The following is a 26017-nucleotide window of genomic DNA, read 5'->3' on the forward strand; positions in this document are numbered from 1 at the left end:
TGCCATTACGGATTAGGACAAGGTATCTATGTTCTCTTCCCTGCTTTGGGGGAAACCAGGGTTCACACTTCTCATTCTTCAACTGAAAGACACATCCTCCTCGCACATCTATAGCTGCCTGTTTTAAGAAGTGGTCAATACTGCAAGTGACTATGAGCACCAGAAGCACCAACACAGAAATTTTAATTGCTGCAAATATTTATCTAGGCTTTAAGTAAACTGATGCCCAGGTGGCACTTCTCTTCACAGTGCCCTCCCAGCAACAGCATCTGACTCATCTGTGGTTGTGCAGATATTTCTCCAGCAGATCCCTGCTTCTCTTACCCCAGCTAATCTTTCAAACACCCATACATGCAGGAAGATAGCGTTGCGCATGAGCAATGCACAGCGAGAACACCTGTGAGCCAGCAGGCTGAGGACAGCTTGTGCAGATAGGCTTCATTTTTAAGCTGGCAGCAGTGTGACCCTGTCCTTTTGTTCACTGTGATACACAGGACCAAGCCCAAAGAAATTAACCTGCATTTGGAGCAGTTCTCTTCCTCTATGTCCTAGACCATGATGCAGCTCAGACACAAAAGCAAAAGGAAGCCCCAGCACACGTGACAGAATGAGGGTACAAGCTTAGTTATCTGCAGCAAGATACACACCAAAAAGATACAACAGGAAAAGAAGAACCAGTGAAATCCCAGCACTCCTCCCCACCCCCAAATCCAAGAATGCCGCATCCAGAATTGTTTTGTACCGTTTTCCTCTAGCACTATTTCTTATCTCATCACTGTTTAAGTCCTGGTCAGTGCCACCTACCCAACCCCTTGGCACCTTGGCTACATCTGCCTTTTCAGTCTGATACCTCTGACAGCTTCTCCATCTCACACACAGGGCTCTTCCCAGACAGATCAGAAACTATCCATGCAATTGCCAACAGCCTGCAAACATCTCATATCAGAGCTATAAAGAGAATTAATGCACCCCACCCACCCACCTAAGGCAGTAATTTATCTCAAGGCTGAGAAAACAAGACAACAGAACACCACCACAGATCGCCATTATGTGCATCTTCCTGTGTAAGTGTCAAGACTGGTAAAAGTCTGAGAACAGAGCTGGCTACAGATGCTATCCCCCACCGTGCTCTCAGTCTGTCAGAGTTGTGGACAGAGGAGATTTGTGTGTTTGTTCTTAGAACTTGCCTTGTTATTGTTGTAATATTGACCCAACATTCAGTTCAAAGCTGTTACTAGCAAGTAGAAATTGAAGCTTTTTATTGAATGGTGGTTTTTTGAAGCTTGGCTTTTAGAACACATTTAACATTAATGTTAATTTTTACATCACATGTCAGCTGTGCTGCTACTGTAGCTACACCTGCATATTATCTGCTTCCCCAGAAGTACTCAGAACAAAGATTTATGGTGAAACAGACATTTAAACACACACAAAACCGGAAAACGCAAGTAGGTTTTACTAATGAGGCAGACATTTTGCTGCATGCACCCCTCCATCAGAAACAAGTCCAGCTTTAGCAGATACCGATAGCATCTTTTGTCTTTGTCTAATTTGTAAGCTGTGTTACACAGAACGGGAAACAAGTTAATGTATGCAAAGTTTGCTGGAACAGCAAAAGCAACAGAAAGTGCTTGGCCCTAGTCAGAAGCTGTAGAGAGAACAGAAGCTTTGCATTCCAAACAAAGGATTCCCCCAGGAATGAGAGGTATTTGAAGATGTCCACTCCTACATCTGGAATTAAAAGCTGACATTTCTCATAGAGAAATGCAGATCAATTAAGTGAACTAAGAAATGTTTGGGGAAGCCAAGGAAAAAATATTTGAAAGGCAAACACTAAAATGTTGAGCAACTCTATGGGAGTCTTCTCCTACGGATCGGACCAAAAACATGATCAGTCTATTGTGTAGGTAAACACCAAGTTAATGTACAATTTTTTTTTCCCTCATCCCAAACATCTCCTGGAAACTTGCTGCCTAGCATCCTTTCTACACGAGTACAGTACCATACAGCTAAGTCAGTAGGTAAAAACACCTGGGGGAGAAGGTTTAGCAAAGTCTGAAGTGTTTCTTCAAAAGTGCATAAGTAGTAAACAACACTCCTCTGGGTTTGTATGTTTACCATTGTACCCAAAGACACTAGCCCTTTTATACTGGCAGTTTTAGCTCTCCCAGCTTACATTATCTACTTGGAAGCTGAATGACACCGCTCTAACTACAGTAGCATGTCTCTTGTGCTGATGCCTGTCAGCAGAGCTGCGCAAGTGTCCTCATATAGGTGCATTTTGCAGCAGCCAAAAAGATGGCCACCAGGATTTACCAGTCTGGTAAGGAAACAAGAGGCTTCAAATGTAGATCACATCCGAGTCATGCTGCTGAACCTACAGGCAAATCAAATAGGAAAAATTAGTTCTGCCCTGAACTACTTAAAACCAAGTAGCTTGCTTTGGTCCGGTTCTTCCTTTACCTCCAGCTCTGGAGCCCTTTGCAAGATACCCTGCAATAGCTTTTTCTTTCTTCTTGAAACAAGCATATTTGCCTCATCTCTGCTGTTTGGATTAGGTTAGTTTTAAAAGTTGCTTCTGTTACTTGCATTAGAAGAAGCTGCTTCCTCATCCGTTGCCACATTCAGCTGTGTGCCTTCTAGTTCTAAGCACACAACCCTGAAGATTCAGGGCTTGAATGTTACACTAGAGTCTCTGACCAATCCTAAGCCCCCTCAGCTTTGTTCATGTAAAACAGCAGCAAATATATCAAGCTTGCTTTATTCCAAATACCTTGCACAATTAGCATTGCCTAGAGAAAGCTGATTTTCTTCCCACTGTTCAAGACCGCATGCCCTTACAGTTCTTCTCAAATGCATACTAGACTCTCCATGGTAGTGAAATTTAAAAGCAGGTTGGTGGGCGTTTTTTCATAAGACCCAGCTCATTAGCTCTTCAGGACTCTTTGACAGGGAATACATCAGCAGAGCACCAAACTGTAGGAAGTCTAGGCATTTATTGGTATCTTACTCCCTGCCCCTTAAAACCAGAAGACAGGCACAGTATGTTGTAAGCTCTCTGTACCTGGGAGCATATTCTCATTTTCAAAACTGGCTGATAAAAGTAACATTTAACACAGATCCTCCTGCTGCATACAGGTATCTCAGTTTCATTTACCAAGGCTTACAGCTTCGCATTCCAGCTTAGATCATAAGTGAGAAAAAACAGGTGGCCTCAAGTTATAAACTGTCCTGAAGTCTGCCAACGCAGAGTCCTCAAACTCATGCAACAGCCACGCACTGACTTGTCATCAGAGAGGCTGTGACAGAGCTGGACAAAACAGGTCCTTAAGCCAACCACTCTTTACCTCTCTGAAACTCACAACTTTTAGTCAACGTTTGGAAATTTACTTAGAAATCTGATTACCTTTACAATCTGTTTCCTGGTTCCTGTGCCCACACTGTTGGCAACCAAGGAATCTGCTTGAAAAGATGATTTTTCCACTGGCACTGTGTGTTGAATTTTGTTGGTACAAGGCCAACTGCTTGTAGTATTTAATGAGTAAGCAGGGAAAGGTCTTTGAAGATTTATATCCAATGATTCTCCAGTTTCGAAGGTTTTCATCCATGGTGACGTCTTTAAAAGAAAAGAACACACGGAAATTTAATGCCTTCTCTATATCAACACTCATCAAGCCAAAGAGAACGTCAGATGCATAGTCAGAAAATAAAGGCCATCTTCCCCTAATAATTTTTCCAAGCCCCTCTCCTCTCTGTAAAACTATTGACTCAGAGCCATCTTTGCCACACATGGAACAACCTGGAGAGACAAAGCCAGCCCTATTCTGGCACTGGCTAAGGAAGAGGCTGCCACGTTTATATAAATAACAAGAAACTTACAACAAAAATCTGGGTTTAGTTCCTCACTGCCTTAAAAAAATACACCAAGACAACCACAAAGCACATAAATGAAAATGTTTTGCAAACTATGATGAACCACACTTAAATGTGTTATTAAATTACAGCAATTTAGTTTGCTCTAAGACCTTAAGCCCTTACTATGATTTCATAATCCGTAAAATAAGATGATTATTGTTTGCTTATGGTACAGGTATCCCACCCAGAAAAAACTCCTCAGATTTTGTTTTGACATGAATTTTCCTTGTCTGTGTTCACACTTTCAATATTTTGCTATCAAGGGTACTAAAGCATGTGCCTTGAGCTGAAATACAGCAACTACCTTTGGCACACCCACACTGTTCTCTTTTATGGTTCATGTTGAAAAAAAAGAGGCAGGTACATACATTTCCTAAGGAGCGATCCAAGGATCCCAGTACTTCATTCCAATGACAGTAAAGCCCAGACTGTTTTTCTTCCAATTTCAAAGCATGAATTTCAGACTTCAGTTCCTTCAGTCGATCTTCAAATTTTCTGCTTTTTTCTAAGTAGTCTAGCCTGTAGTCCATAGATTGGAGATAAAAAGCTTATTGGCATGACATAGCGCAAGAATAGTTATGTATGGAAGGAGGAGAGAGGAAAGTCTTCACTTCGTTCTGGTTTTTTGATAGACAAAATTAAGTATGGCACATGTCAGCCTGACTCCCCTGACCCAGTGAGGAGGGGGTTTGCTTCCACCCTTCAGGGTCCACACACGAACTTTTTTTTTATCAAGCATTTCCTGCCAGACCAAGAGAGGAAAAACCTCTCGATGTATTAGATCAAAGCAATACTATACTTTAACACTAGAGGGAAACTTCTGTCTGCTAACACACTGTTACTCCAGCAAAGTGTACCCCCGACATAATGCCCTCCCAGGACAGAAGGGTTCTGGACTTGTCATGGCTTGATGCCACCAGAACACTCTTCCTCTAAACAGCTAATCTTAAAGACATAATCCACACCAGCTCAGTAAAAGGCCTCCAGCCATATGTGCAAGTAGGAGGCCATCCTGAGTTATTAACAGGATGAAACTGATTCCCAGAGGTTTTTTTCCTTCCTTTCTGTACTTTCCATGATTAACATTTTCATTTATTTACACCATAAGCATACTGATACCTCTCTCTCTCTATCTCAAAGGACAGTCTCTTGAGGTCAATGTCCTTCAAATCCAGCTTTATGGATCCTTTGTCAAAGTTGACATCTCTGGTGTCAGTTGGGGAGTACTGCGGGTACTTGACCACATGCTGAAGGAGGGAACACAAGCACTGTCAGTAAGATTTGATTTCGGGTTTCTCCCCCCAGCTTCTGCAAAAATGCCATGCTGAGCCATTTTATAAGTTACCCATGGATTCTCAGACACACAGACACTCCTGCAGCCCTTCCCTTCTACCTGAGTAGCCCCAGATGAACTGCTGAAGTCCACAACCCACAGATCCAAGGGCAGAGGAGCATCCTGGCTGCAATAATCCTATTTCAGCAAAGAATGGAAACACATCCTCAGCAGGACTGGAGCAGGAGAGGGAGCTGGGGCACACAGCCTTAGTACTGCCTTCTTGCTGAAGACAGCTCCTTCTGCTTTGCCTGAAGACACTCATGGACAATTCACATGCCAGGACAACACAGCACAACCATCACCACAAAGTACTGTCTGAGATGGCAGAGAGAGCATTCATGCCTAATACTGACTAAGTCCCAACACCAGTCCTGTTTTTAACTTTTGTCTTGTCTTTATCATCCTCACTGCCCTGAACAAATACAACCTCCATCCTATTTAAGCACCAGTTGATCCTATAGGTGTTCACCCCCTAGCTGGATATAGATATGCCACTACTCAGCTTGATGTGGGCTATAAAAATGGAATCAAAATCTCTGAAGATTAAGTGGTGGCTAGTAAAGCAGAAACTTACAGGGTAATTAAGCCTTGTTATGTCTAAGAGTTTCTGCTTCGCTTTCCGTTCAGCCTCTCTGGCTTCATGCAGATCTTGTTTCAGATGCTCTGCTTCCTTGGCTCTGTAAGACAAATATCCTGACGTAAATGATTGATTATTTCCACAGTAGAAGCAACACATGGATTTCAGAGCTACACACTTCACTAGCTTCCAGAGAATGACATCCATTACTGTGATTCCTTTACCCAGAGACTTGTGGTAGGATGGTCACTTGGAGAACTAACTGGACACAGCATGACACATGCTTTCAAAGACAATCCTGTACAAACTGGCTGAATTAACATGGTTTTCCTACTCCTGATTTCCTTGGGCTCAGTTACGACCTGCTGATACAGATTCTCCAAGCTGTCAGAAATCCTCCCTGAGGTGGGGAAAGCTGCAACATATCTACTCTTTATTTTGGCAAGCTTTTTGGCAGTATCCTAAAACAATCAGAAGGCCCTTAATAGTAAGGTTAAATATCCCCAGTTAACACTGGTCTGCTCTGCATCTTCAGGCAGCACAGTGTTATGGAACAAGCAAACACTTCTAGAGTAGCTTGTATTCCACACGAGTTTACCTGATTTACACTTCTCAAAGATCTGAAAGGGATACAAGAGATCATCACTTGGCACTAATGAATGAAAACAGCCTCATAACTCACAGGGTATACAGACTGGTAAATTTAGATAGATAGTAGCCAGTGTTCTTTTGATAATGCTAAATAGGAAATGCTTCTGCATTCTGGATCTTTAATACTAAACTTCTCTAAAGCCTTGCATCTAATTCTCTGTAAAATCCTTGACCTGCATCACAACCACTGGTACCAGGTGAAACAAGATGCAAGAAGGCTTAGTCATTCTGAAGTGTTGCTTCAGGAACAATCCCTCCTTTCTGGGCTTAGCTTTGAGAAAAGCAGCATTCTCTCGACCCAGGCATCCCAGTAGAGACCACACAACCCCACTGAAGCGTATCTAACCTCCGGTCAGACTCCTTCACCAGCTTCACTGCTATCAGCTCTGCCTCTCGCATCTTTTGCTCCATCAGGCGTTTCTCCTCCTTGGTTTTCAGGGCTGTGATCTCCAGCCTCTGTCGCTCTTGCTCAGCTTCTGCAGCGTTCTGGGCCAGCAATTTTGCCTCTTCTTCTGCAATCTGAGCTTTCTCAGCCAGCAACTCTGCTGCTTCCTGGGATCGGAGCTAAGAAACAATTTCTGTTAGTTACCCTGCCTAGCATCTACAAAATCACCACTGCACACAGTCAGGAAGAGGACATCTTTTCCCAAAAGATCAAGTGATAACAATATTGTTCCTTAAAATAAAAATTATAGTAAACATAACTGTAGGGTCTGGTGCTCCTCCTCTGCTTCAGTATTGCCTGAAATTCCTGCCTCTCACATTTACAAAGCAAGACGACACATTTGCTTAAGGCTGGAGAAAGACTAACCAAAAATTGAAGCTGGCCCCTTCAGTTGCCAGTGCACCATGCCCCTTTCTGCCAATTTCAGCTCCAAGGTTGCTTGCTTCCTTTCTTCCCTCTTTGCCTGAAGAAATCACTGTGAACCAAATACAGGGAACAAATGGCTCATGGCAAATTGAGATTATGGCAGATCAGAGTTTTCCCAGGTATTCCAGCATGCCCTCTCCACCAGCCGTCAAAAACTCTCCAGCCTTGTATCTCACAGGAACCATAAGAAAAGAAAAAAATGCTTCCAAACCAAGAAAGCCTGTCAAGCACAAGACTATTCAGACTAATGTGCTACTCACCAGCGCCTCATTGGCCTGCCTGGCTTCATCTTCCAGCTGGAAAAGACGCCTTTCCAGCTCTTCTTTGGCTCGCTCAGCTTCTTCTCGGAGTTGCTTCTCCCTGGCCAGCCTTTGATTCTCCATCTGGAAATAGAATGAGCAATACCATGTTTGTGGGTTTGCAGCAGAATCTCATCTGGGCCTGAGGCAGCACAGCAAATGAATCTAATGAAGAACGGACTGCTCACTAGCTGGTGGACTGATACTCACCAGAGATGCAATGCTGAAGCTGCTTGCACTCTGCAGCACTCAACCCCTCAAACAGGTAATACTGGCTGTTTCAGACTGCTGGAAGAGCACTTGGATCATTCTGTTATGTACCCCAAATCTTTGCGATCACCTGTTCAGTTTCACAAACATCACTTACATCCTCAGATGCTGTACACACACTACAGCTGTTCCCACATTCAATCCTGCTGCACTTGCTCACCTCCCACACTCACATATTGATGCAATGCATGGACAGCAAGGGCACCAGCTGGAATAATAATCAGTGTTTTTAACAATAGAGAAGCAGAAAGAATTTACCTTTTTTCTAGCTTTTTCTTCCCTGGCTTGTGCTTTCATTTGCTGGATCTCTATTGAGTCCACTTTTCTTCTCCTCATAAATAGGTCATGGTTTCCAATGCACAACTGCAAAATCTGGATAGGAAAAGCAGAGCAAATGTGATCTTGATATACTTGTGCTCCAGCCAGAAGGGCAAAGAGCCCCACACTGACCTCACAGGACAAAAGCTGACAATTCTAACTTCAGCACAAATGCTGGCAGTTGCTTCCCTCCCATGAAAATCAGCACCCATGGCAGGCTCATGCCCAGGTACGTAATAGATCAGAAAAGTTCATAACAGGATGAGAAGTTGTCCTTCATGGGCCTCCGGTTCCATTTTCCCAAATAAGAACAGGCAATAGATCTAGGCCAAGAGTATACAAGACATAGCTGTGGGAATCATCACCTGTGTTGGCCCCTCCACAAACTCACTGAGAAGTGACCCGGCCCCTGTGGTTGTGCTAGGAAGCAATCAGTGATGATGTAATTAGCCAGCTGATTAGGTTTCTTCCTTGTTGCTTCTCCCAGAAAAGGAGAGGCAGTAGCTGATTAAGAACCCACAGCTGCCAGATAGGCAGATGCTGCAGTGGCTTTGTACCTCTCCATACACTACATCATCCCCTTCCAGTAGCTGGATTTCCCTTTGTGATTTGGACCTTCCTTCACATCTTGCTTTCCAGCCATCATCTCCCCTTCCCAGAGAGGACAAGTGTATGTACCATGACTTCCCAGACAGAACAATCCTCAGGAAAACACATGCTGAAACAGTGCTCCCTAGCCTCTCCATAGTTTTTACACACAACATTTGTCACCCAGATATCAATACTACCAAGATGTTTTAAAGAAAGAAAACAGGACTCTTACCAATTTGTTCACTTTGAGCTGAGAGGAAAAGAACTTGAAGACCTCTGCTTTTTTGTCAAGAGGTTTAATAGTTAACTACACAAGCAAAAGAAAAAAAGAAAGGAAACAGTGAGAAGAAAAACAAAGCTGGAACTATTAATACTAATGCAAACTTTAGCCCATCTCCCCTTCTTTTCAGGGAAGCAGTGATTTATGCCACAAACATGGGGAGAGTAATGCAAAAATATTTTGCTCAAAAGAATCAGAACCAGGGTTGCTGTTACACAAGTTCCTCATCTGCTTCTGTAGCAGGCTATGTTAGAAGATAAAGCCTCCTACAGATCCACCCCGGTGCTGGTTTGGATGGCAGTTTTCATAACACCACCACCTGTGCACCGCATACTATACCAGGAACACTGGAACAAGCACTGGTTATCAGGAAACAGAATACATTACTAATCCCCAGAAGCAGTCATTCTTAAAGTCAAGGAGATGTCAAACACCTCTCTGAATACCAATCACTGCAGATGTAAACAAAATGTATCAAGGGCCTGAAGGACTTGTTCTTCTGACCATCAGTCCTGTCTTCTCACATTTTCAGCCCTATCTCCCAAACCGTTTCCAGACAACACGAAGGGCTTTCATGCTTCCAGGTCAGTACACCCTGTTTCACTTTGTAAGCTGTGCTTGGTTTGGCTGCATAACAAAGTATGGCTCCATTCTTTAAGATCCTGTTTTCTGTGACTCATGGGTTAGCAGCACTCTATTCCTATACCTCATTTGCAATGCAATGTATAATTTCAGGCCAAGTCACCAAGATCATAATGTCCTACAGCTTGCTTCACCCTGTAGGTAATAACTGGTTGAATGTGTTGCCTTGTGAGGAGCAGGGATGTGAATGTGTCACCAAATACAGCGGAGCTTTAATATAGAGCTGCCGAATTTCCCAGCAATAGGGAGTTAAAGCAGTTTATTCACAGACCAGAAGGGAAGTTTAGTGTTATGCAAGAACCAAAAACATTTTGGAGGCGGAACTCCTTAGGCTGCCCTGCCTGATTTAATGTCTGCACATCTAACTCCGGACAGCAAATCTCATCCTCAGTGTTTTTTCAATAGGCCCACAGAAAATGGAAAAGGCTGGTGCTGTCCTTTGGCTGACAAATTCCAAGCATTCCAGTATCAACGTAGTTTTTCTGGTTTTGTTTTTCTGATTATAGCCTTCCATGCAGCCTCATGATTTGCAATGAGACTGAATTTCACCCCCTTCCCACTGTACTTTCTACAAGTAAAAGATGGACTCTGAAATCACAGTGAAATTGCAATGGCAGGGTTGTGCTGAAGGCTGAAATCATGTACTGACAAACCGGCAGAAATCAGGCAGAAAAACGTGCTTATCTCCCTGCATGTCTCCTCCTGTCACAGTGCTTCAGACCTCATCTACAAGGACAGCTTCTGCATGTGAAAATGACATAAAGTTTTATGGATCATCTAATTCCTGCTGAGTTAACCAAAGAAGCTAGTCATGGTGGCATTCATAATATCTATCTTTTTCAGAGATCAACACACTTGTTTTGCAAAGGACAAGCAGCAGGGAAGGAACCAGAACAGAGGGCTCCACAATGCTGGAGAGCTCACAGCAGCCTCTGTCTCCTAGGGGAACCAAGGTTATGCAGCACATCTGAAAGGCAGGTCTGTTATTTTTAGTTTCGTAACAAAGCTCCCTATGATTTTCCCCTTCTCCCCCAAATTATTTAAACAGAGACAGCTTTCAGCCTGTTCCAAGAATCCCAGTCCACACCCATGTCTGTATAAAAAGAATAATATATCAAAGCCATCATACCTCTTTCTCACTATAGGAAATGTTTCTGATAGCACTCCACTCAAACGACTTATTTGGAGAGAACCTGTTATTAATGCTGTAGATATGAATACCTTTGGCATCAACTCCAAGTAGGAGATCTGTATGGTTTTTATTTTGCTAAAAAACAATAGATATCAGTAAATGCCATTTATGGTGACAAACAACCACAGACAAGAACCATACCTATTCTAATGCACTGATATTTATCTGTATTTTTAGGAAATAGATGTTCCCAGAAAATATTACAAATGTTGTCACTGCTAGCTAATAAAACCAGCCTTCTAGGCTGACTATAGCAGCTCAAACTTTTCGTCTATTTCTCCTTCTTCCTATTACGCACCCAGAGCTACTCAAGACATTTGTCAGATCGTAAAACATTAATCTTTCCTGTTTTATTCACCTACTCATTTAGCAGGCAAGTAAACCAAGTCAGGACAATCAGTACACAGCCCACCATCAGCAGAGAAAAGCAGAAGTCAGGAGTCCCAGTTCCAGACTCCCTGGAGGATTTTAAAAGGGCAGTACCATCATCTACATCTATTGAAAACTGCTAAAATAAAGCACTTACAGCAATTGGAAAATAATTGACACCATACATTTCCAAGTCTTGGGCAATTTTCAGGTAGTTCATCTCAGCTTCATCCCTAGAGAATAAGGCCATGATTACACTTGGACATTCCTTTCCAACCTTTCTCTCTTAGCTGACTACATTTCCCACTTAGAAAAGAACAGACAATCTGGTCCTTTGTATTTTCTCTAATTTTGCCATCTTCCTCTCAACAGGAAAAAGATAATAAAGCCAGCATCTTTACAGATTAAAGACAGTACAGCTGTACCTATTTTGAATCACGTTTAGTGTAATTTTATTAAAAGTCTTATCCTTGCATTAGTTTTGCCACTCCATCATTATTATGTCTTGGAAATCTACCCTACCATTGTTTTCCATGACATGAAGATATTTCCTTCAGGAAATAGTGTTCGTTGAGAAATGAGTACTGAACAAGTTCTAAACAGTTTCAGGCAGAGGCCAAAGAAGGGTGAGAATCTCTCCACCTACAGTTCTTCTCCCTTCAAGATAATGCATCAATAAGTCTTGAGGAGAACAGTAAAAATAGTGCAGAGGCACCTACAACAGTCAAAGAGAAACTGAACCGAAATATTAGGAAAGGCTGTCTCTGGGTGCCAACAGCTCCTGCTTTTTGTTTAATTGAGTTTCCAGGCATGCTGAATGACCACATGGACTACCATCAAAACTCAGTCCTGGAACTATGATGCTGTGTCTTTACTGTTTTGGTTCCTTGATAAGTATGCTGATACTCTTGAGCCATGATTTCATAAGGTATAAAATATGTTGGATTCATTCTTTTTATTCTAGGGGGAGAATGGTGTGATATGGCTCCAGAAAGGCAGCGGCTGTGTAGGGCAGACACACCAGCAACCCCAGATAGATAACAGCCTTAAAAGAAAAGGCTAAACTCTCCGGGCTAACTGCAAATTCAACATAACTCAGACTTTCTGGAGGAATTTCTCTCTGCTAGTATACATGGACTCTGCTGAGACAGGACTCCTGTTTTAGATACACTAGGTCATGAAGTTCTGCAACAGCCCTCAGCTCCTCTGTTCACTTCAAAGCAAGTCCAGTTTAAAAGCACTTTGAGCCCTACACAAGACTTTTTACCCCACATGAGTGGGTGTTTTTATCCTTGGTTACAGCTTAACCTATTAACATCACAGCATGGAAACCAATTATTTCTTTGCTCACTCTCTAGAAGCCAAATTTCACTGAAGACAGCAAATAACCAGTTACTGAAATGTACAGGATTTCCAAAAAATGAAATTTCAATACCTGGCAATACCCCTATGTTCAGCATACCAAGCAGTGATCTTTTCTTCCCACATCTCGGCTGTCAGCTGATACTGCCTGAGGACCTACACAACAGGAAGGAGGTTTTTTGTCCTTTGAAGATATAAATATATGTGCTGCCTCTCTCAAGCAATCACAGCTCATTTTGCCAAGTTCAGGGCAAACTGTTTCTAATGCTCTGGTTAATCCCACAGCAATATCCATGTTGCAAAGAGTATACTCAAATATTTGGTTTTATACAGAATAAAGACTTACCCTTTTGGGTAAAAGTTCATCATGGGCTAGAAAGCCTGGCTCATGAAAGCTTGGGTCATAGTCACCATACTGTCCCAAGAAAAGAAAAGAAACTTCAGTTTGTTGGATGCAGAACACTAAAGAACTTGTTTCTGTAGTTTGATGCGATTGCTTGAGACAGATTTTGTTCTGGTTCTCCTGCATACAGAGTAACACATAACAGACAGGCTCCCCTCATCTGAACTGTCCATGGAAGTTACTTCCAGCCTTTGTGCTATGCACATGGCTCCAATACAGCCAACTACAGCAGCCTATAACCATCAGCCCTCAGCAACCCCAGGTATGAAGGAATCTCCCATGACTTCATACCCTCCTCCAAACTACAGGCTACATTCAGGTGTGTAAGCTCCCCTACTCCTATAGCCTACTGCATATAGGCTGGGCTGCTGCAGAGGGCCAGCCCTACTCAGAATTTGTGTTCACCTCCTGCCATTGTATAAGTTTGGCTCTTAGTGGCAAAGTGAACTGTGTTCTGGGAGATATTAAAATACATCATGTCCTTCCATTGTGAGCTCTGGTATCAGCACCTACTGTATCCAGGGACTTTTTTTAAAAACAACAGGAAATAATTCTAGCTGGAAGAAAGATTACATTAAAATGTTAGGTCCAAAGAAATTCCCTACATTGCAGAAGTATAATATATAAGCATAGAATATAACAACAAAATCCTTGGAATAATATCTAATGCTTATTTTTCTAGCTGCACCTGTACTCCCAGGATGATCTACTTTAATAGCAAATTTTAACACTGCTGTGTTTTGCATGCCACCATGTATATGTGTTGGTTAAAAAGAAAAAAAATAAATAAAAAGAGAGCATTTCTATACACAAACCTTGGCCTGAACAGCATAAGAAGCCAGTAAAACTGTTGCTTCCGGAGAACAATAGATTTCCTCATCCAGTATTTGTTTCTTAACCTAAATCAAGAGAAAAGGGGAGTAAGTTAAAGAAGCTCTAAGTCAGGACTTATATCAGGCTCGAAATGAAATTAGGCATGCCTGGACTATAACTTGACACCAAACCACCTTTATGAGTTAACAGCAACAATAAAATGGCATTCAGAAACACAGGAAGCCTTTACTTAGCATTACATTTAATGAAAAAAAACCAACCACAAACAACTTTTGAAAGCTAAAGTGTCTTAATTTTAAGTTCACAGAAATGCCAATTGGCTACCTCACACATTTATATAAAGGAGTTCTGAAAAAGAATCTGCTACAAAACATTAATTTTATTGTCTGCACTTCACTCCTTTTAACAGCTCTTTATCTTCCTGCTCTGGAAAAGTTAACTTTACATGTAAATCATCAAATTTTAAGTTGGAAGGGACCTCTGGAGGTCACCTGGTCAAAGCAGGTCCAACCAGACCATACAGCTCAGGACTGTCCAGATGACTGATCTTGCCAAGGACAGAGACATACTGAAAATTGTAATAGCACATTCTAAAGCTTTCCAGAAAGAGAGAATAAAGGAGACCCCACAAAGAGAAGCTAATAGGGCACTTATTCAGCTACAGTGGTCCAAGCACAACAAAAACATAAGGGCTTAAAAATAAAAGCTCAGTATAAATGGTAAAGCATTTTAACATACTTTTTGTTTTAATAATCTATGGTGCTACCAAGATCAGAGGTGTAATAGTTTGTAAGATCTCACTTGGTTTTAAACCAGTTGTGTAATTTTTACTTGAAAACTTAAGGAGGGAACAGGAAATTAATCTTCACAAATCTTCTTCTCAGGTGTAATGTACTTAGCCTACTAACAAGCACAAGACAAGAAAATTTTGCATTATCCACAGTCTTAAACATTTCCAAAAAGAAAAATTACTGGAGATAGCACTAGGCTATCTTTAGAAATACACTTTGGCACTGTACGTACTATGAACTGAAATGAACCACCATGAAAGTTTTTCTTTTAAATTTAGCCTCTGGTGAGCACAATATATGAACCTGAGTTATAGTACAGGGAAAATTCTTTCTGAGCTGTTAAAATGGAAAGAATGAAAAGACTGAAAAGACTTTTCTTCCAAATTGGAAAGCTCCAGCTTTCATACTCCATGGTGCAAATCATGTGTTTTAGAATTTAGAACAACTTAAGACAGATCACCCATAAGTTCTGGGGTTTTTTTTCTGATCAGTTCTTACAAGAACATTTTGTTGTGCTACTTTATGAAGGAGTAAAATACCTAATCTATAAAAAGACAAGATTTAGCTTTAGTCATTTGCATTTATTCACACATTTTGTGAAAAGTTGTTATGCCACATTAATTTGTAAAGGTCTGAATAGTCAGTAGAGCTGAAGTCTGTAGGCATCCAGATGTCTGTACATGTTTTCCCTATTAGCATCCAGGTGTGATCTTAAATTCTTATAGTCAGGAAACTTTGCAAGTTCAAATTTGTTTCAGTCTTGTTTTTCTACTTTGGAATGAGAAGAATTTGTTAATTGCATATCTGCTAGTCAAGGCAGGTTCAAGGAGAGAAGAAAAAAGTGAAAAAAAAATCAGGATTAAAAGATGAGGAAAAGACTTCTGCCCCTCTCATTCCTTTCCAAAATTAGCTTAAGAAAAAAATTGCCAAGTGGTTAAGGGTTCTGGATAAAGTTTAGTTAGTATATTAACCCTCAGAACAGCATTTTCCCATTACTTCATTAATACATACTCCTCAGGGAACAAGGGTATTTACTGTGTTTATTTACAGATGCAGACTGAATTTATGCCATACACCCAGTCTACATGCACAGACACATAGTGCTGAAAGCTACCAGAACACAGCAACACCAGAACGCTGGCTGTAACTTGCAGAGGACTCTACAGCAACTCAGGAGAGAAGCTGGATGTCACACATACTGGAACAAACAGCTGACCAACAAGTGATCATTCCAAACTCAATGCCTATATACCTACTGCTGCAGCTTCGGCGCACAGCATGAGTTTTCCTGGTTGATGCATCTTTATTTAGATAACTAAGCACTGCACTCCAAAATTTGGCCTTTTATCTACTTTTCAATGTACCTAAAAGAAACCTAACAGTTTCTGGAACAAAAAAAAAAAGTGGCAAATAAAGCTGTCTCTGCAAAGCTACTAGCATCAATACACATGGGTTTTATTACTTTTACTGGTTTCCATCTCATGAAAATTTTAAAATCTGTAAGAATCACCGTGGCATACAGACCAAGCTGTCCATGCAGCTAACATCTCTGCTTTTGAGCACAGTACTTCTGTCCTGCAGCTCCTCAGTAGCTGCCCCTATGGCAGAGCTCAAATGGGCTCTGTTCCCTATAATGAAGATTTGCCAGGGCTGGGATATTTTCTGCTACCCTGAGTAGTAGGCACCCGCTTCAATGTGGTAGGGAAGACAACAAATTGGCTAATTTGACTGCAAGAAGTCAGCCTGTACAAGTCTGGACATTTCAGAAGAAATACCAAGGGAACAGCACTTCTCATCACAGGCTATCAGACAATATGATGATGCCTCCAGACTTTGTCTTTAAAAGGATCACTGCGGTGAACCTCCTGTTTGCTGTGTACACTGCTCCACTCCTTTTCAAACTTGCTAGATGAACAAACCTGTATTTCAGAATGGCTATCAAATTCTATGATCTTTTTCCCTACAATCCAAAAATGAAGATTTAAGAAGGACAGATTAGGGAGTTATTGTTTTCTAGTGACTGTGCCTTCTACAGTCATACACAAGATCTCCCAGTAACCACCTGGACTACTTTTAGGAACTCACAAATTTTAGTTTCAGGGATAGGCTGCAATTACAGGTCTTGTTCCATCTGCAGCTGATAGGGGTGAAAAAGCTTATTGTCCCCAACTGCTTATCACCATTCCTTCCCTCTTCTCCACCTTCACAGCAGCCACCATTAATTGCTTGTGTAGTCACTCCCCCACACAGTGCATACATCTAATAACAGGTCTCTTATTCTGCTCATTTTGAAAGAATTAGGTTAAGGAATGGTTACACAAGAGGATACACCAGCAAGTCTGAGATGAAGATGACAAGGAGCTGTTGGGACTCTCTTCATCCAACTTGGCTGCAGCCAGAGCAGGCCAGATGACAGTTCAAGATAACTTCTGAAACTGACAAAAATGATGGCTTCACTTTATACTTCTCAGCACTGACCAGTTGGGGCAAAAGCCTCAGTTCTTCAAGCAGTGCCAGCCTTCCATGGATTTTTAACACATATTGTAGGAGCAAAACAAGTCTGGAATATGTAGACATGGAATTAACACCCAAACTGCCAGGTGTAGAAGTAATTTTACATGAAACTACGTGTCTCAGCAATTTAACTCCCATTCCTAGCACAAACAGTAACTGAGAAGCCATCAAGAGAACAAAAATCTGCAGAAGGCAAACAACAGTCAGCTTACCAGTACACAAAACCACAGCAGTCAGGAGAAGTGTTTGTATTTCATAAAAAAAGGTGAGATCTTTACAAAGACACCAATACAGCTGAAGCCAGCAGAATCATTCTGAGACTAACAGCGGCCAACAAGATCAAAGACAATACAAGAGGACTGGGGTAAATACAGAAGGAATTAATGGTTAAAAAATGTTCCTGACCTGAAGGAAGAATAAATGCTGGGTAATTTCCTGTAACAGTTCCTCTTCTACCTTCTCTGGGTAGAATTTAGCCAAAAAGTGAAAGCTAATGGGATCTTCTTTGGGGATTTCTTGATCTAAAACCTGTTCACAGATGAAATAAAATCAGCACCAAAAATGGTACGCAACTGTCTCAAAATAATATTCCAGAGAAAAATCAGAAAGCAGCTAAGAACCCACTTAAAGCAGCCTTTGCGTATTTCAGAAGGAAGGGCAATGCTGAGCTTTAATCTAATAGCCATCAGTGCATATAGTTGTGACTGGTATGTGATACTTTAGGTCAAACATGATAGAAGCAATCAGACCAAATAACACAATGAACTTTAGTCTAAAAAATTATAATCTAAAATTATGAGTCATCCCATAACACATTCCTTTAGCTCCTGTGCTTAAAAATAGTAGACCTTTTTACAAGTAGAAAATTGCTACACTTATTTTGTTTCCTATACCTTTTTGTCCATCTTTAACCAGGTGCACATTCCTTTTATTGTGTACTGCAAGCCAAAGAACCAAGTCTCCCTTAAACCAAGTGCTCGGCACACCAGGTCAAACAAGTCCTTTCCCTTCCACTTCATCTAAAAGAAAAAAAAGAAAATTAAGAACAGGTATGTCTTGAATGAATTTGCTACATTTTAGTCAAACTAGGCTACCATTTGCCTTTCTCCTATGAACTTATTTCAGCACTAGCTTTGCAATGAAATATGCCTACTGCTGTCTCCAGCAAACATGCAATAGTTACACTGTTTACCTCCTCTTCCTCTCCTCCAGAGAAAGATTCACAGAGCAGCTGCAGTCATTTGACCACAGCATCAAGCACTTCATTAGCACAGGGAATGAGGATTGCACTATTGATTTCCTAAGATACAGCAAGGCTGTATTAATAATTTGTAAAAATCTTATTCAATAGTTATATAAATTGGAGAGACTGAGAGAAGGCCAGGGGAAATCAAAGGAGTGTCACGGCAGAGTGCAGAAGCACCAAACAATGAAAATAAATCCATCGTTCACATACCTCAGCTATTTCAGTGGCACCAAGCCAAGCCTTTATGCTACTCTGATTTAAATGAACAGGAGACTGTCTTTAGAGTAATTTAGTAGCCTGGCTCCATAGAGAGCAACCTTTGATTAAAGGTCCCAAAATTCACACACATATGATATATCCTTTTTTCATTGAAAAGGCTGTACATCAGTTTCTTTTTTTTGGCTACATGTTAAAAAGATTTCATCAAATTGCATGGGTCAGCCACTAAAAACTTAATGGCAAAAAAAAACTTTTAGGCAATATTTGGATGGAAATCAGAAAAATCAACCCAGCAAAAGAGCAGTGTTTGGGGAGAAGGGAGATCTAGCAAAGGAATACATTAAGCTGGTGTTGTTAACAAGGACTCTGATCTTTAAATCAGATTTTCCAAATCCTTTATTTTCACAAATCAGCCTGCAAGTATTCTAGATCAGTAAATCACAGAAGTGCACTGCTTGTGACTAATCTATTCTGTCTATGAGGCACCTAGTAAATTAAATACTAAATGCCCCCCCCAAGACATCCAAGTCTCATTAGACTCGCCAATCTGATTGGACTTCGGTTTTCTAACTCCTCTTGAAATAACTGTACATCTTTTTTTGCTTTTCCTGGATGAGTAGGAATTAATCAGGCACAGTTCTGTCTTCCCAGCAGTGCAGTCCAATTCATTTAGCAATTGATCACTTGCTGTATTTGCTTTCTTCCATATTTTTTCTGCAGTCATGATTTCCCTATCCAATTTACTAGATAGCAGTAACCAACAGAAGACAAGCAAGTTTTTTCATTTCATCATTTTTCTCTTCTGCCCAGAGATACAAAACAGAGATACAACAGTAAGAGGCAAACTGCAGCTTACAAATGGCAGATTTGAAGAGAATGTCCCAGATCAACTGAGCACTAAAGTATAATTTGAGAAATTATTTTATAAGCAACACCTTAGGACCAGTTCTGACCCGACTTCTTTACCCAGGCTGGCAGCATCTTAAGGAGTTATGCCATTTATGAAAAAAACAAACCCACAGTTTTGTGGAGAAGTAGGTATACTTACTGACAAGCCCTGCATCATGTGCTGGAACACTTACAAAGCAAGCAGGCCTACTGCTAATTTAGCTATGTCAGTCAAATGGATTTAATGGAAACAGCTTCAAACTCTGAACAGTCAAATTTTTTTAACAGAAGAATGCATCTGAGACTAAGTAATACATTGTTTATAAAAATAACAGACCAGTTTTAAGACCATCCATGAATTTATAAACTGAGCTCTTCAAATTTGTGTCTTGCTAATACAAAGGTCAGTCTCCATCTTTCTAGCATTCTGCTGAGGACTCTTACCTCACAGCTGAACTCCATTTCAGCATCCACCGTTACAATTTTGACTTTAAAAGTCTTTGGTTGTTTCTTCTTCAGGCCTCGAATGGACATATTTTTTAGTTTATGAGGATAGCCACACCTGAAATCAAACGTGTTACATTTAGGGCTTGAAATTGAGTAACATTTTCTTGGCTAGATTCCAAAGCAGGATGAGTCCAAACTTGCAAAATAAAGTCACTTTTAAACGTGCATTTTTGTGGCCAAGAGAATAAGGATGTTGATACAAAAAATTTAGTTTGGCCTTTAAATTTAGTTTGTTCCTTAAAACAAATGGCTACAAAACAGCCTTACTATCTTTCCTCAGACCTCAGCAAACACTGGGTTCCTGTAGTACTAGGAAGAACATCATTCAGACCTTACATTGCAAGATCCAGGGGCCTGCCTCTCAGTACAGCTGAGGACATCTAGGGAACCTCCAATCCAGCCCTTGTGCTCCACACAATCACCCACATCCATGCAATTCAGCAGTCTCTTGCAACAAAACTCTGCAATGGATGAATGTTTACAGTTTCCTAAAAGTAATACCTGGCTTTTGAATAATGCCAACAGAAATACGACATGCCTCGTATCTTTTACATATTCAAGCAAAAGTCTGTTTCTCAAATGTCTCTGCAGCATGTACCTACACCAAAAGCATCAGTGGAAGCTCTGCTTATAAACACAGTGGAATGCCACATCACACAGCAAAATCTCAGGATATCAAATCCAACTCAATTCTTTTCTACCAGTTATGGCTCCTTGAGCAACTAACCTATTGAGTTTCTTTACAGCATGAGATCTTAACTCCAAGATGATACAAATGCCAAGAATACATGCAGTGAAATTACACCGAATTTCCCACATGCTCTTGGGCATTCTAAACTCACAATGATAAAAGTTATTTAGAAAAGAAATTTTCCCAGTGGAGTTCTTGTGAAACATTTAATTTTACAGAAACCTACAGAAAATTCCTTCACAAATCTTCTACTCTAAATACAGCTGACTGCATGCCATCAAGAAAATTGATGAGACATGCTAGTTCACAGCCACAGGGGTTTTGTGAACGCCATTCAAACCAAATGTTGAAAGTTGGGGTTAAATGATAGTGCGAATCTGCACTATGCAGTTCTCTGATGTTTATTTCCGAGCACAGGACATCAGCCTGTAAAGTTATTTTCCTTTTACTTTACAAAATTAACAGCTCAAACTTGTACAACCTAGTTAGTGTCTGTGAACTATATAGGTCAAGAAGAGACCGAGGCATTCTTGGTTTCCTACAGTATAAGACTATTACAGTGTGGCAGACTTCCAATCTCTCCTTAAGGAATTCCAAAATAAAGTTCTAGTCTAAACTGAAAAGTTCCATTTGCCTGTATCTTCCAGGATTTTATAAAATATCTTGTCCCTTTCTTTGCTTCTGCTGAGCTCTAAATCGGTTTGCAAATTACTGATTTTTTTCCATCTACTTTGCACATGCCCCCCATCCAGAAATTTCAAGTAGTATTTAGCTACTTGAGGTAAATGTATACGGAAGTTTTTCTTTTCAAATTGTAGGGAAGTTGAGGCAAAGGAACAGATGAGTTAGTTACCAAATCATATGGACATCAGTGGCAGAGTTGAAAACAAGTACTTGAGGCAACTCCGAGTGGGGAAGAAAAGCTCAGAAGGAAATTTATCTTTCTGACACCACTGAGATCAGCTGAGTCCTTCTCTCTCTCTCTCCAGTTGGCTCTTGTAAATCTTCTGCTGAAGTCTTGTTCAGTTTGAGGCAACACACTTCAGGAAAGATAACAGGCTAACTGGAAAGAATCCAAAGGAGAGCTCAAAGGGCTAGAAAATAATCTGTGGCAAAATGAAAGTATGGGTTAGTACAGAGAAGGGACAAGTGTGGCGAAACATTATTATGCCTGCTCTTCATAACCACAATGGTCAGAACAAGAAGTAATGAACTTAAATTGCAGACCGGTTACACTCTAAGAAAAAAATCACTAACAATAAGAATATTATGATGCTGGAAAAGCACAGGGTGGAATTTCTGTTTTTCTGAACTTCTATGCAAAACGGTGTACAGTATCTGCTCCCTCCTCAAGGCTAGAGGGAACTACACGCCCTCAAAGCACACTCCCCAAACTGGCCCTTCTGCTGCTGCCACCAGCCCTAGGAAAGGCCAGTTCACACTACCAACAACAAGTGCAAGCCATAGTAGGCATATCCAGAGCCCAAATCCCATCACCCCCAGGCACCACCTCATCCTCAGGGAAGACTTTAAAGAGGAGTGAAAAACAGATCTTGCCACAGAGTGAGCTTCCTTTATAATTCAGGCAACACTTCACTGCACTCCGAGTAGAGTTCAAGTCCTTTCTGCTTAGCATAGAAAAGTGTTCTCAATTAAGGGGAAAGGAATCTCTAAAAACCAAAACCAACCATAGTACTGTGGTGTAATACAACCACAGTAATATTGACAAGGAAAGCATCATGTGAAGGCATCCAAAACAGCAGTAATTATTCCAGTATTTTTTTTATTTCTAATCTGCAAGCTGCAACACAGCTAACAGCAAAATTATATTTTTGTGTTGCATTCCAAAGGTCTTTCCTGTCCAGTTTTCTTCAAAACCAGAGACTTACTGTAAATAATTGTACCATTGGACACAGCTGTTAAAGCATGAAAAGTACAAACTACTATACAATGCTGGAAACAACCCCTTCTATTAGTTCTAGAAGAAACGCCAATGGCTGAAGACAACGGAGAAAAAAGCTTCATAATTCATTTTTAATATGTAATTTGAAACAGCCAATTGAATTAAACAGGAACTTGGAATTAGGGCCAGTTCAGAACATTCTCAAAGAGTTTCATATGGAAAATGCTGAACAGATAAAATTGAACAACTGCAGAAGAATGTACTAATTTTCTCAAAATATGACAAAAATACCAGAGTGCTTAATTTTGACTTTGAAGTTTGTTCTTTTTTCTTGTATAACCTGGTTGAAATGACAATATAGTTTATTCAACATTTCCAATAGCATTTTTTTCCTTTCCAGAATTTTTATTCCACGGAAAAGTACATTCTGACTCAGTGAAGAGACATTTTTGAATATCAAATTTTCCCAAGAAATGTAAACTGCATTTTAATCAATAGCACTGGTAAAGAAATAGAAAAGGTTTTAATACTGAATAGCATAAATGCATGTCAGACACTGACAACATAAGCAAAAGCACTTAACAGTCAAGTTTTTAGAAAAATAACTTTTTCAAATAAGAGAAATCTTGCTGAATAGGACAATCTGGGTTTGCAATCTTTCATTTAAACGCAAAAGCAACCCACTCTCTAGATCCCTGCTAATCACATTTAACTGTGAATCATGTGCAACGTGTTTAAAGATAAGAGTTTCTGTCATGAGGTCCAGTGACTTATTTCAGCAGTTGCCACTGCTGTTGTGGATCTAACCTAAAGACCCAGAAGTAGCAAAATGTGATAGATCAGAGCATGTCATAACCTTACCAAATAACACACTAATGCAAAATAGGGTGGGGTGATGAAAGATTCCTGTCCAGTCAGACTCTCAGAACAGATAGTTCAGAAGTTGCGAATATCCACAGCTTCGCCTGCACCTTCGGAAAATTAACAGAAAGATGATAAAAATTTTGCTTGATGAGGGGAACAGAAATTGCGATGAGGAATATAATCTGCAGGAACTAAACAGTCCTGATTCTGCCTTTCAGTGTGTTCATGTCCATCATGAAAGAACCAACATCCAGCAGCTTTGACTGGATTACAGTCTTCTCCCTTCTTGACAATGAGAAACTAGTGCCTGAGCAAAACGTGGGGGTGCAAAGGAAACCAGCAACAGCAAGCACTAGCAAGAAGAACTGGCAAGGCGACTCTTGCAAGGACTGATGCTTATCTATATCACAGCACTAGATTGGCCATCATGTTACACTACTGCACGGCACATTTTATCCAAATGGGAGATAACCCATATACCAGCCACTTACGGTATTAACTGAAAATTTCAAAGAGAAAAAATATTAAATCAGCATTTCCCAAAAAAAGCTCAATAAATCAACCAGAATTTAGTACATTAGACAAAGAGAAATATCTCAAGCAACAAGTTTCAACTAACCTTCCCAAGGGTGAGAGTACAATTTACTTTTGGTTTAGCATTTTGAAGGTAAAGGGTAGTTTGCAGGGCTCTCTCCACAGGATATAAAGATCTCCCTTCACACAGCACTTGCTTTCAGTGACAACTGTGCATGATCTATTACCATCCAATCACACTTTGGTCAGCTACACTCAAGTGAAAAAGCATCTGTTTTCACACACAAAAAAAACAGTAGCACTTTTTAAGGTGAGACTTCTCAACAGCTGACAGGCTAGGAATTAATGGCAATTGTGACACTGCTCTCTTATACCCCCCCGCCAGAAAAAGTCTGCCCTTAAGGATCAGCACATGCACAGGAGCAGAAACTGTACCATCTACTAGCAAAGTCCTTACAAGAGCTGGAAACATAAAACCCTCAGGAGCGCAGTGTGGTTTAAAGAAGCAAGGTTTGGGAAGTACTTTATGAGCCACCAACAGAAGATGCTTGAAGCATCAACTGCAGATGTACATTAACATAGATACTACTACAATTTGAAAGTCCCCTGTCACTGCTGAAATACATACTGCAACTCTTAATCACAAATTCCCCTGACTCATTACGCTTCTCCTGGTTCCTGAATTTCTATACTTAAGCTCAGAAATTAATGCAAGCAATGTGAATGTTAACAATACAGGAAAGCATTGTGGGCTTTTTACAGTTGTTGACTCACACTTCTGCCTGTGCTCCCTGCCCTGCCCAAGTAACAATTTAAGCAAAGTATTCACTGTTTTAAAATGGGTCAGCAATACAAAGGTTTTTCTTACCTCTCAATGTAAAAAGAAGCTATCTAAAGTCACCAGTCGGAATCAAGACTTACCTCACAGATCATTTTCCAAATGAATAAGAAAAAAATAATTCTTTTTAATCCAAAATTCCATATTTTTCAGCAGACATCAATATCCAGCCCTCACAAGTTCTGCCACTGAAAATAAAATCCAAGAACAACTTTTATACTTGATCCCCTTTCCTTTGTTTCCTATGAACTGCAGCATGTTAGCGCCCTCTGAAAAATCAAAGAATTGCTTTCCCAGGTGATATGTAAGGCTCTTTAACTATTTCCTGCCTGTGCCAGCAAGACTCCTCCCAACTTCTCTCCACTTTAATTCAAACAGCAAGGCACTAAAATAAGAGAAGCCCATGAATCTTGACTTGGGTATCTGTATGAGCAGATGGACTTCCAAATAACTCCTTGGATAGCATCTGACCAAACTATCCCAACAGTGTCTCCAGCCATACAAGGAATAGCCTGTTCTCACCATACCCAGCCACCTTAAAAAGGGAAGCTGCACAGTGATGTCCCATTAAGTAAACACAATCCCCTACCTGCCCTCTTCCTGTGGTGAGAGATGATGGGACAATAATGCCTACAGAGAACAAGCCTGAAAAGTGGGCAGCAGCCAAAATACTTGGCAACAGGAAAAAAAATGAACACATATAAATTATAAATAAAAAAGTAAAAATAATAATAAAAAACCCATCATCAGCCTGAAGCCACCACAAGAACAGAGACCACAAGCTCAATGAGCTGCCAGGAGCACATTACCCCAAGGGCAATAGCATAGTCAAGGATTTTTGTCATTATTCCATTTGCAAGTTGGGCATTTGGGGTTTTCCACACCCCCCCCAATTGTCCATTTTTTATACAGATTTACAGAAAATTCAATTTCTACCACAGTGTGGATAAGCAAGGACAACAGGCCAGCTCTCCCTTTGTGCATGTTACAATTATCCCAGGTCTACATAGAAATGCCTACAAGATTTGCCTCATTTACCTAACTTTGCAGCAGATCAAAGAGTACACCAATTTGTGTGCAGACCTCCGTGCCATGCAGCCACAGAAGAGCCC

At 40.6% G+C, this 26017-nt stretch overlaps 1 protein-coding gene across 2 annotated transcripts; it reads right to left on the minus strand.

Moving 5' to 3' along the window:
* Positions 1-242: 242 nt before the first annotated feature.
* On the minus strand, positions 243-25440 carry LOC121097637 (merlin-like). 2 transcript variants are annotated; one of them, XM_040614795.1, is made up of 20 exons: positions 24989-25440; positions 23531-23640; positions 21620-21872; positions 20013-20130; positions 18109-18234; positions 17621-17743; positions 13892-13975; positions 13020-13088; positions 12747-12829; positions 11469-11544; positions 10880-11017; positions 9061-9135; positions 8178-8291; positions 7611-7733; positions 6826-7043; positions 5826-5928; positions 5035-5162; positions 4284-4434; positions 3407-3616; positions 243-2377 (listed from the first exon to the last, which is right to left on the minus strand). In XM_040614795.1, the coding sequence occupies exons 3-20, from the start codon at positions 21625-21627 to the stop codon at positions 2342-2344; spliced, it is 1983 nt and encodes a 660-aa protein (XP_040470729.1). In that variant the 5' UTR covers positions 21628-21872; positions 23531-23640; positions 24989-25440; the 3' UTR covers positions 243-2341. The 2 variants fall into 2 exon arrangements, with proteins under 2 accessions (XP_040470729.1, XP_040470739.1); XM_040614805.1 differs by lacking the exon at positions 23531-23640.
* Between the last annotated feature and the right edge of the window lie 577 nt (positions 25441-26017).

This window comes from Falco naumanni, chromosome 1 (genome assembly GCF_017639655.2).
Source record: "Falco naumanni isolate bFalNau1 chromosome 1, bFalNau1.pat, whole genome shotgun sequence".
Classification (NCBI taxonomy): Eukaryota; Metazoa; Chordata; class Aves; order Falconiformes; family Falconidae; genus Falco; species Falco naumanni.